This window comes from Myxocyprinus asiaticus, chromosome 24, assembly GCF_019703515.2.
Source record: "Myxocyprinus asiaticus isolate MX2 ecotype Aquarium Trade chromosome 24, UBuf_Myxa_2, whole genome shotgun sequence".
In the NCBI taxonomy this organism is placed as follows: domain Eukaryota; kingdom Metazoa; phylum Chordata; class Actinopteri; order Cypriniformes; family Catostomidae; genus Myxocyprinus; species Myxocyprinus asiaticus.
The window spans coordinates 19,863,695-19,875,178 of NC_059367.1; the positions used below are offsets into that span (position 1 = coordinate 19,863,695).

The 11,484-nt window shown below is 35.6% G+C and overlaps 1 protein-coding gene and 1 long non-coding RNA gene across 3 annotated transcripts; one reads left to right on the forward strand and one right to left on the reverse strand.

The window, feature by feature from the left end:
• Nucleotides 1-5,290: 5,290 nt before the first annotated feature.
• Nucleotides 5,291-10,272, forward strand: LOC127414979 (matrix metalloproteinase-9-like). The gene is made up of 13 exons (XM_051653407.1): nucleotides 5,291-5,688; nucleotides 6,350-6,588; nucleotides 6,708-6,856; nucleotides 7,264-7,392; nucleotides 7,791-7,964; nucleotides 8,123-8,296; nucleotides 8,419-8,592; nucleotides 8,708-8,863; nucleotides 8,973-9,180; nucleotides 9,308-9,441; nucleotides 9,533-9,683; nucleotides 9,842-9,945; nucleotides 10,124-10,272. Exons 1-13 carry the CDS (start codon nucleotides 5,554-5,556, stop codon nucleotides 10,237-10,239), a joined length of 2,043 nt encoding a protein of 680 aa, XP_051509367.1. The 5' UTR covers nucleotides 5,291-5,553; the 3' UTR covers nucleotides 10,240-10,272.
• LOC127414980 (uncharacterized) lies at nucleotides 8,571-11,439 on the reverse strand. 2 transcript variants are annotated; one of them, XR_007892890.1, is made up of 3 exons: nucleotides 11,310-11,439; nucleotides 9,052-9,195; nucleotides 8,571-8,823 (listed from the first exon to the last, which is right to left on the reverse strand). It is a non-coding gene; the product is annotated as an uncharacterized LOC127414980 (long non-coding RNA). The 2 variants fall into 2 exon arrangements; XR_007892889.1 differs by having other exon boundaries at nucleotides 8,571-8,856.
• Between the last annotated feature and the right edge of the window lie 45 nt (nucleotides 11,440-11,484).

An 11,484-nucleotide genomic window follows, 5' to 3' on the forward strand; every position in this document is an offset into this window, starting at 1 on the left:
TTGAGGGTTCAGGCTCAAGTATGGAGTCACCCAGGGGATGAAAAATGACTTTGTACACAATAATGTTAATCACTATGCCCATGAAGCCTTTTAACTTGAGGTTATTCCAAGCTCAGGATCAAAATGATGATTTTTACAAATGGCATTGATAGAAAGGGATAGGAACTACACTGAAAAAAATAACTAGTAATAATTTTATTTTTAATTACATTTATTTCAAGTTTTTGGACACAGTTTTAAAGTAAACTTTAATGGTATTAAACTTTATAAGATGATATTGATTAAAGCAAGTGAGTAAATATAACTTAAGCATTTCAGTTAATACAATGACTTTCACAAAGTAGGCCTACAATTTAAATGAACATTTCATATGAACATTTCACATTTTGAGCTTTCCTTATGAACACGTTTAATCTTGCACCATGTGACATACTGTGGTAAGCCTTCCAGGAAGCGTATTGCATGCTATGTAGTCTATTAGACAACATCACCTTGCGTTACTGGAAATAGAAACCTGGGCCCATATTCACTAAGATTTTTATCTGACCACTAGGAGTTCTCTAAATTGTTCCTAGCTAGAAGTTTTTGTTTAAAACCTATTCACAAAGCTGCTAAGAGCAAGTTTTACTAAGGAAACCTTAAGATAAGAGCAAGGAGGAGTTGATCTCGTTGCTATGTATGACATCATGTTTTATTAGCGTGCTCTTTTAAATCTCCCTCAGTGATTGGTAGACAGGGAACCGCTATTTGTCAGCTAAGACAGACAACAGTATATATATATATATATATATATATATATATATATATACACACACACACACACACACACACACACAGGGTTGGTGTAATGATGAGTCAACGGAGTTGAGATCCATGTGCAGCTTTTAATAACAATAAACGTATTAATACAGACAGGCAGGGGTAAATCACCAGCAGCAGTTTTATCAAAGGCAGTCCAGAGGGGTATTCAATATCCAGGCAAGAGGTTGGGGCAGCCGGCAGACAAATCACAGGTTAAATCCAGGTAAATAAGGCAGTAATAGTAGGCAGGAAGCAACAGATCAAAAACAGAATAAACAGTTCAGGATAATACACAGGTAAAGCAACAAACTCAGAAAACACTCAGAAATGTCAGCCTGGATAAAACAAGACTTGGCAATGACTAAGAGTGAGTGTGAGTCTTAAATAGCTGAGTAGATTGGAAACAGGTGAACAGGTAATTATTGCCAGGTACGGGGATTATGGGAAACGGAGTCCAGAGAGTTAAAATCAATCCACGGGTGATGGAGCCCTCTGGTGGTGAGCAGGAGGAACAACAAAGGCGGAATTCATGACAGTTGGGGAGTAACGAAATACATGTAACTGGAATATGTATTTAAAATACTAAATATAAGTAATACTAAATATACAAAATATAGTAAACTGTATTCCACTACAGTTACAGTTTAAATCATTGGTAATTAGAATACAGTTACATTCAAAAAGTATTTTGATTACTGAAGAGATTACTTTGCATTTTATTGTTTCATTTAATATTTAGTCCTTTCAGATGGAAAACATTTATATATATAAATGATGCGATCCAAAGTGCATTTGAACAGTGGTGAAACGCTTTCTCATGATGCGTTACATTCATACGAGCAGACAGAGAAGTTTGGAGCAGAAGAAATAGAAATAAACCTTGTATAAATTGTCAGCTTTACGCTAAGCTAAAATGCTATTTCTAGTCATTTTACATGCACATGTTACCAGGCACGATCATATTTTTTATCAAGAAAATTCACATTGGATCATAATTTCTTTTTTTCTATTAAGACCTTTGATATTAGGGCAAAAATAATATTTTTGATAATAATTTTTTTATTGTTTTCCTGTAAAAATATCAAAAAATCCTTAAAACAAGATCAATTTGATTATCTTGTTTTAGAAACAACACTGCATAACATATTTAGGTTTTTCAGAGAATGTATTTTTAACATGTGTATTTTGTCTTACTGTACTGGCAGAGTTTTTATAGTCAAAACAAGTGAAAAAATCTACCAGTGCTGAAGAAGTAATCCAAAGTATTTAGAATACGTTACTGACCTTGAGTAATCTAACGAAATACATTACAAATGACATTTTAGATATATAGATAGATAGATAGATAGATAGATAGATAGCTTTTTTCGGTTGATGAACATTTAAAAAAAAATATTTTTTAAATACTCCAACATCTTGTATCATAACACAAACATCTCTAAGTTAAATGAGTGCATTCCTTGCCTTTGGCATCCGCCAAGTCTGACACTGACCAAAAACCTATTCAAGCATGTGGGTATCCCCTTCTACAGTAATTAACGGTTTGAGCTATTCCAGTTATTCTAGTCAAAACAAATCTTAATGCTACACCCTAATGTGACATTCTAGGGAATTCTATGTTTCCAACTTTGTTGTGACAGTTTGGTGAGGGTATTTTCTGTTCAAAAATGACATTGTCCTTGTGCACAAAGGACATGAAAAAATGGTTCACAAAGTCTGGTGTGTAAAAAATGGACCGGCCTGCACAAAGCCCTGACCTGGACACCACTGAACACCATTAGGATTAGCATCACCGAACGTCATGTGCCTGACCTCACTGATGCACATATACTGGGGCTTATTCCTTTATGTTAAAAGACAGACAGACAAAAAGATAGATACAGTGCATTCAGAAAGTATTCAGACCCCTTCATTTTTTATTTTATTTTATTTTTTCAAATTTTGTTATGTTGCAGCCTTATGCTAAAATGCTTTAAATATTTTTTTCCACATCAATCTACACTCCATACCCCATAATGACAAAGCAAAAACCAGATTTTTGATAACTTTGCAAATTTATTAAAAAGAAAAAAACTGAAATATCACACTGACATACGTATTCAGACCCTTTGCTATGGCACTTGAAATTTAGCTCAGGTACATCCCATTTCTCTGGATCATCTTTGAGATATTTCTACACTTTTACTGGAGTCTACCTGTGGAAAATTCAATTGATTGGACATAATATGGAAAGGCAGACACCTGTCTGAAAATGCATATCAGAGCAAAAACCAAGCCATGAGGTCAAAGGAACTGCCTGCAGAGCTCAGAGTCAGGATTGTGTCGAGGCACAGATCTGAGGAAGGCTTCAAAAACATTTTGACTGCACTGAAGGTTCCCAAGAGCACACTGGCCTCCATAATTCTTAATTGGAAGAAGTTTGGAACTGAATACTTTGGGTCTGAATACTTTCTGAATGCACTGTACATGGATAGATAGATGGGTCAATGGATGCATAGGAAGGCAGATAAAAAGTTTAAGCTGTAAATCAGCCTTTTCATTTTATTTTTGATTAACAGATATTCTAAGCATCGTTTAAACTCTGAAAGAGAGCAATTAGTTTTTCTTGTTTGTCCAATTTTGTCTAATTAGGCGTCTGTGTAATTCTGCTGTTGAATGTGATTTGCGTGTTTGTGATCAGTCTGACTGAAATCGGCAAATTTTAGAATTTGCTCCTGATGAAATAATTAAAAAGGATGTTACATTTGTGTCAGAAGTGTTGATCACTTGAGACAATAGGATTTCTTAATGCAGTCTTGTTTTACTGTGATAACCCCATGTCTGTAAGTAATTACCAAATGTTCAAATTTGGCACAGCCCACTATACATCTTTACAGCCTGAACATACGTATAAACTAGTTTCTTCCATTTAAAAACTATATTATACGTGTTGATACATTATTCTGTATTCATATTTTAGTAAGTAATCAAATATGCATATAAAAGTAATTTAGTAATAGAGCCTACTTTTTTATATAATTTACTTAAAAATAAAACATACAGGCAGTCACCACCTCCAATGGCATAAGAAAATGTGAATTTTTTTAAATGTCAAAATTAGAGACATGCAAGATCATTTTAGCACTAAGCCATGAGAGCACTCTTTCCTGTTTCAGGTTGTGTCACAATGCATTTGTTCATTGTTTGCAGTGATATCAAATGTATTGTGAGTGCATTGCATTCTTCTAGGTGGAGTATGTGAGAAAAAAAATAATCATAACTTTTATACTGTAGTTTCCCAAGAAACCCATACAGGCACACGTATGGTGACTTACAGCAAAATTAGGAAATGAGCTAATAATTTTGTCTTGCAGTATCTACCAACACAACACTCTCATGTCCTCATTAGGCAACAAAATTTAAGAAATATTTTTAGATGTAAAAAATAACACCAGCTGATGGCTTCTGCATTTCTTGCCACAAACTAGAGCAATGCATGCCCATATATGGATTAGGACTTCCTTAGCCTCTGGGCACAAACTACTCAGAACCCCCTCAACAGGCCAGTTGCACAGTGCAGTCCAACATGAATAGAGTTTCACAATTTATGGTTAGTAAGTTTATGGAGCTATGTTGTCAGAACACCTGCATGTACATTCAACGTCATTCAGTCATTCAGCCTCATGAACGTTGGTGAAAATTATTTATAGGGAAAACTACTCTATTTGCCTATTCTTCTCAATGAGTAAATAATTGTGGACTAGTGACTCCATCCTCCAAACTGCATCCTCTTCCACTTTCCCCTAAGGCTTAATAGAAGTAAGCATTGTTGCATCAGTCCTTATCATTATTTTTGTCATCTTCCTGTTCCTTACTAAAAGACCCCCTACAGTGAAAATCAAGTTTTTAACCTTGTTTACATGTCCATATGGTGTTTTTTATATGCTAGAAGACATACCATGAGTGAAATCAGCAGTCAACGCCATGGCTGAGAATTTTTGCCTTGGAACTGCAGTTTACCAAAGACAATCTCAAAAACACGGATTCAGACAGCCAGGGTTTCATACATCACAAACCTAAGGAAGCAATCCTGCAACAGTTTGGGGTTCCTGGTTGAACAGAAACATTCTTAACCTATTTGTTAATCCATTCATGTGCATTGTATGTCCTTAAAAACTTTCAAACATATCCACAGAAAAAAGTGGTAAACTACCTGATTATTTTATAGAGCTATTTCTATTTGATCTAAAACTTAAAATTAGTTTTGTTGATAATGTGTGAAATAAAATACAGAATTTTTTTTAACTTAATACTAATTTATACTAATTTCACTGAAAGCTTAGAAATGGAATTATCAAGAATAGAATTTAAGAAGCCAATATATATATATATATAATGAGCAGGTTCCTTGAACCAGAAATGACATATATATATATAGGTTCCTGGAAAATCCCTTTTGGGGGATCTGGATGTTTTAATAAGATTTAAAAAAATATTTTTCATCAGTGGGTAAGTGTTTAGTAAGTGGGAGTGCTAAAATGACCTACAGGAGGTGGGCGGGTGTTCAGTGACTAATCCCTATGGACCACATAAATACTGCCTTCAGGGCATGAGAGAAGACAGAGAGATCAAGCTGAGAAGACACAACAAGACCGCATGTTCTTCACTTCTGGCTTGATCTGATCTGACTTCTCCTAGGAAGACCGTTTCTCCAGCTTTGTTTTCTGTTTCCTTATTAAAGTTTACTTTGATCTGTGACTTGAAGCTCTAAATATGAGACTTGGAGTCCTGTCATTTCTGGTTCTAGGAATCTGCTCATTAACAGTGTGGTGTCTTCCACTCAAATCTGTGTATGTGACATTCCCTGGAGATGTGATCAAGAAAATGACAGACATACAGCTGGCAGATGTGAGTATAAGTTGCATTTCAAAGCTACAAGTTTTTTTTTTTTTTTTTTTTTTTTTTTTTTTTTATGGTTCTGTTCAAATGGGCATAATTTTAATTGCAAACCAAAGACAATATATGGTTTATAAGGTATGGATAGATATCCATACCATATAAACCATATTTTGCCTTCAGTCCTTTTTAATAAATTCCATGTACAATATATTTACTGAAAAAAGAGGTAACCTGCAGAGATCTATTTCTAATTGATATAACCCATAAAACTTACTTGTGCTGGTGTAACCTAATTTTTCAGGTTGATTTAGTCTGACTGAGAATTAGATTGATTTAGTCAAAAAATAACATTTTTGAATTGAATAAAACTTAATTTAGATGTTACCAGACAAAACACTGAACAAAAAGTTAACCTAGAAATGTGCTATATGTGGTAACATAAATTAAGTGGATTGATTCAAGTCAGAAATATTATTTCACTGAATCAACCTGAATAAATTAGGTTACACCAACAAAGCTCATTTTAAGGTTTAGACCAGATAGAAATAGCTCCTTAAGGTAAAATTGCAGGTTACCAGTTTTTATAGTGTAGATTAATGTTGGAATAGATAGAGCACAAGTGAATCTAATGAATCTGTATGAATTCCTTTTATATTTTTTTTGGCTCCAGGAGTACCTGAAGCGTTATGGCTACATAGATGTCTTGCAGAAGAGTGGAATGCAGTCAGTCATATCCACTTCAAAAGCTCTGAAGAAGCTCCAAAAGCATCTCGGACTGCAGGAGACAGGGACACTTGACAAACGCACAATTGATGCAATGAAGCAGCCTCGTTGTGGGGTCCCAGATATCCGCAACTATCAGACTTTTGCTGGGGACCTGAAATGGAACCACAAAGATGTCACATACAGGTGGGATATTAACTAAATGACAAAAAGATATATTACACTAGCAACATACTCAAGCACTTTAAAATCCCGATAATTTGTGGTGAACAGATTTTAATCAGTTGCATTGTTTTGACTCGTAGAATTCTGAATTATTCTCCTGACATGGAAGCCTCTTTGATCGATGACGCATTTGCCAGAGCTTTCAAGGTGTGGAATGATGTGACCCCTCTGACTTTTACCCGCCTCTATGAGGGCACTGCTGACATCATGATCTCCTTTGGGAAAGCAGGTTAGTTGGATTCTTGTATCCCATCAAACCACTCACAATTTCAGATGTAAGGTGAAGAATGGATTTTTTTTTTTATGATGTAAAAATAACCTATTTCCTCCTATTCAAATTTAATATGCAATCAACTATGACTAAGCCAATCATAGGTTGATTCTGCTGAAAAGTGTAACCATTGTGGCTCTGTGGCGTTCCAGCCATCCTGACACAGAAACATTGGATTTCAATGGCATGAGTTTAGGGTGGGATCTTTTGTCCAACCAGTGTTTGAAAACATTCATTATTTTTTACAATTCCGTTTGGTGATGCTAGTGGTTCAAAAATTACACTTCTTTGATGGAAAAACTATTGTAACACAAAACACTTGGGGTTCTAAAAAAGTCTGAATGGGTTGCTGTTTGTTGTTTCAGATCACGGTGATGGCTACCCATTTGATGGCACAGATGGCCTGCTGGCTCACGCCTATCCTCCAGGTGAAGGAATACAGGGGGATGCCCATTTTGATGATGATGAATACTGGACATTGGGCACCGGACCTGGTGAGAGTCATTCATGCCTCCTGTCAAAAATGTACAACAAAGTAAAATGAAGGGCCTGTTTTGTACTTGAATACACCCCATTTGCACAGTTCTTATTGGAGCAGTTTGGATTTATAAGTGGCCGGAATTTTAAACATCATGTAGGAGTATAAGTCCCTGATTGTTAAGATTGCATAGTGGAACAATCGCAATCGCTTTTTTTAACCTATAAAAGAGAAACTTAAAATATTGTAGGCTGTCAAAAGAGTAAAATAATCAATTACAATCAAATTTTTTTTTAGTTTTTGGTATTAAATGCCTTAACACATTTATTACCTTTTAAGAAAATCTAGTATGAGTTTAAAGGAAAAAAAAGGTAAACACTAGTTTAGAAAATAACAATTATGTGTATCTTTTAGCAATTCAAACTCGCTACGGTAACGCAGATGGAGCCATGTGCCACTTCCCGTTCCTGTTTGAGGGAATATCCTACAAAACCTGTACCACTGAGGGGCGCACAGATGGACTCCCCTGGTGCGCCACCACTGCAGACTATGACAAGGACAATAAATTTGGCTTCTGTCCCAGTGAACGTAAGTGTTCTCTTTGAAGGGCTTTTACTCAAAAACAGAGATTATATAAAATGGTCACATTTAATTAGGTTCATTCCTCTGCTTAGTAAAGAATTAATATAAAATGAGCCAAAGAAAGTATTTAATTTTTTAACATTCTGTCTTTGTTTCCCCAACAGTTCTCTTCACATTTGGGGGGAACAGCAATGAGGCACCATGTGTCTTTCCCTTTGTGTTTCAGGGGGTAAAATATGACTCATGCACCACAGATGGACGAACTGATGGGTATCGCTGGTGTGCCACTACAGCTAACTTTGACACAGATAGCCAATATGGATTCTGCCCTAATAGAGGTGAGCAAATCTCATAACCCCTTTATCAAAAAAAAAACAGTAAAGCAGTTCACAACCAGATATAATTACACTAGCAACTGTGCCACAGCATATATTTAAGAAGTTTTTTTCCCACCTCACAGATACAGCTGTGATTGGTGGGAATTCAGATGGAGAGCCATGCCAGTTTCCTTTCATCTTCCTGGGAAAGACATACACTTCCTGCACCAGCGATGGCCGAGGTGATGGAAAACTCTGGTGTGGAACTACCAGCAATTATGACACAGACAAAAAATGGGGATTTTGCCCTGATAGGGGTGAGTGTATTGATAGACACAATATAAAATAACAATATTGTAATACAGCAATAAATGTGAAAGTGAGACACTAGCAAACATTCCTAATCTGAATGACACTGCTTTCTCCTCATAGGATACAGTCTGTTTCTGGTAGCTGCCCATGAGTTCGGACATGTACTTGGTCTGGACCACTCCAACATCAAAGATGCTCTGATGTATCCCATGTACAAATATGTAGAGGATTTCTCTCTGCATAGTGATGACATCAAGGGCATTCAGTATCTATATGGTATTTATCAATCAAACAATCGATCATTTACTGATTGATACAAAATTCAATATTTTCTCGAATTATTCTTGCTTCATAGCTCTATTTTTATTTTATTACTTCCTTTCAGGACCTAAAACAGGCCCTGATCCCACTCCACCACAACCCAAGACAACTAATTCCTCTCCAATCATGCCAACTAGACCCACCCCAAGTGAGACAACTGCATTTGTTTCCACCACAACACATGTAGTAGACCCTTCCCAGGATGCCTGTGAAATCAAAGAATTTGATGCCATCACTGAAATCCAGAAAGAGCTTCATTTCTTCAAGGATGGGTATGAGTCATCATTCTACAAATAGATTAATATGGGAAAACAAATTATATGTTCATTAACTGTGAATGTTCACTAAACAAGGTTCTTAAATAAAATGTTTTTAAATTATTTTTCTTTAACAACAAAGGCACTACTGGAAGTTATCAAGCACTGGAAAACACAAAGGTCCTTTCTTGGTATCTGAGAAATGGCCTGCCTTGCCAGCAGTCATTAATACTGCCTTTGAAGACCAACTTACTAAAAAGATTTACTTCTTTGCAGGTACTAGCATTACAGATTGAGATATTTTGCCATAATTACTAGATGAATATGTTTTTTGAGTGAAAATGAAACCTGTATCTTGTGCACACAGAAAAACAGTTCTGGGTATATACCGGAAATGAAGTACTCGGACCACGTAGAATTGAGAAGCTCGGCCTACCAAGCAACTTAGAAAGAGTGGTGGGAGCAATCCAGAGAGGAAAAGGCAAAGTGCTTCTATTTAACGGCGAGAACTTCTGGAGGTGAGAAAAACTTTTTTTCAAGACTGCGACTTGAAAAAGCTCATCGGAAAGTTTAAAACTTTTGTACTGAGAAGAATATTCTATTCAATTTGCATAAGCAATACCTGTTACCTGTCCTTGTGTAGTTTTTCACTATTTTGTCCTATTTATTGTCACAGACTGGATGTAAAGGCTCAGTTGATAGACAGAGGGTACCCTCAATTTACTGGATCAGCTTTTGGTGGAGTGCCTATCGATTCACACGATGTATTCATGTACAAGGGTAGGTGTGCTTAATCCAAAATATTGTACTGTTAACCAAACTCATTATATATAATATGCTTCTTCTTCTTGGCCATTAATTTCAAATGACTGATTGAAATTATTTTATGAAATTTGATTAACTACTCAGATTTTCTGATTTGTTCAAGCATGTTAAGTCTATTGTTTACACGTTGCAGGATTCTTTTACTTTTGCCGGGAAAGTTTCTTCTGGAGAATGAATTCCAGAAAGCAGGTTGACCAAGTTGCATATGTGAAGTACAACCTCCTGAAATGCTATGACGGCAGTCATTAGACACAGTCTAATGAAGACGTCCAACATCCTAACCTGATGACAGAGCCCTTTTTAATAGGGAAACCATTACCCTTCAGTGTAAGATTTAGTGAGGAATGCACGGAATGTATTAAATGTAAAGTCTCTGTTATGGGGATTTTGACTTTAACTGTTATTGGAGAAGAACAGTTTTATCATTGAAATTTTCACAGGCACATGAAACTGGATGTTAGACATATTTGTATGTCTACTTCAACTTGATCTGATAATTTATTATTATTTCAGCTTACATTATAACTTGCTTAGGTATGAATGTGTTACTTAACAGAATATTACGAGAAACTTTAATCTCGTTATATAAAACTATAATGAGGCAATGGCAGTGTTAACCTAGGAATTTACTTTGTTTGTAAATGTAGGAGTGGAGTCACCACAAGAACAGTCAAGGTCAAATTAACTTATTGATCACCCACATTAATTGTTGTTTTGTATAACGTGTCCATTCTCTGTGTTGACCCCACTCAAAAGTTTTTTTTTTTTATGCGAAGATTTATTTTTAGCCATAGAGCTAATATTGACATTATTAAGCCCAGATTTTGGTGTATTGTGAAAATCATTTGCCTGGTGTAAATGAGAATATTGGTATTATTAATTTAATGGTCCACTTGGCACTTTTTTATATTTTTCTTTGTTTGTTGCATTGTTTGTTGTTTAAATAAATTTGTAAACAAGAAGTCCTTCTGCAATTCCTGTGTCATTACAACTTGATAAAGAAACCTAGTTGGAAATACGGGGAAACACTGAATTTACCACACTATGTAATGCGTTTTACCAAGTGTACGAGAGGATGGCAAAAAATAGATAATAACCCAATCGTAGTTGTCTCCGTATGACGGCACAAGTGGGGTACAACACTACTACATCTATATCCAGTTTGAACATACTTGTAATGTACACCGTGTAAACTAAATTACCCTACACATTTAATATATTGAAAGCTGCGCAAGCAGATTCTTATTTGGAGAATCAAAGATTATAAATGAATATTAAACCAAATAATTCTCGTCTATATTAATCCGCGAGTCACTCACTGGGTTCATCCTCTCAAAGGAATAGTCCACCGTTGTTACAACATCAATTTACAAAACACTCAAAAATGAGGCGAGAGGGTCAATATTCATGTTTCCTAGTCAATAAGTGAACTTTAAGATTACTCTTCGTACATTTTAAAATGCGAACATTCGTTTCCCCCACTCATCTTTTCCC

Coding starts and splice junctions, on each gene's coding strand:
- LOC127414979 (XM_051653407.1), top strand. CDS start 5,554: ATGAGACTTGGAGTCCTGTCATTTCTGGTTCTAGGAATCTGCTCATTA. Junction 8,297..8,418: donor TGGATTCTGCCCTAATAGAG/GTGAGCAAATCT, acceptor CCCACCTCACAG/ATACAGCTGTGATTGGTGGG. Junction 8,593..8,707: donor GGGATTTTGCCCTGATAGGG/GTGAGTGTATTG, acceptor TTCTCCTCATAG/GATACAGTCTGTTTCTGGTA.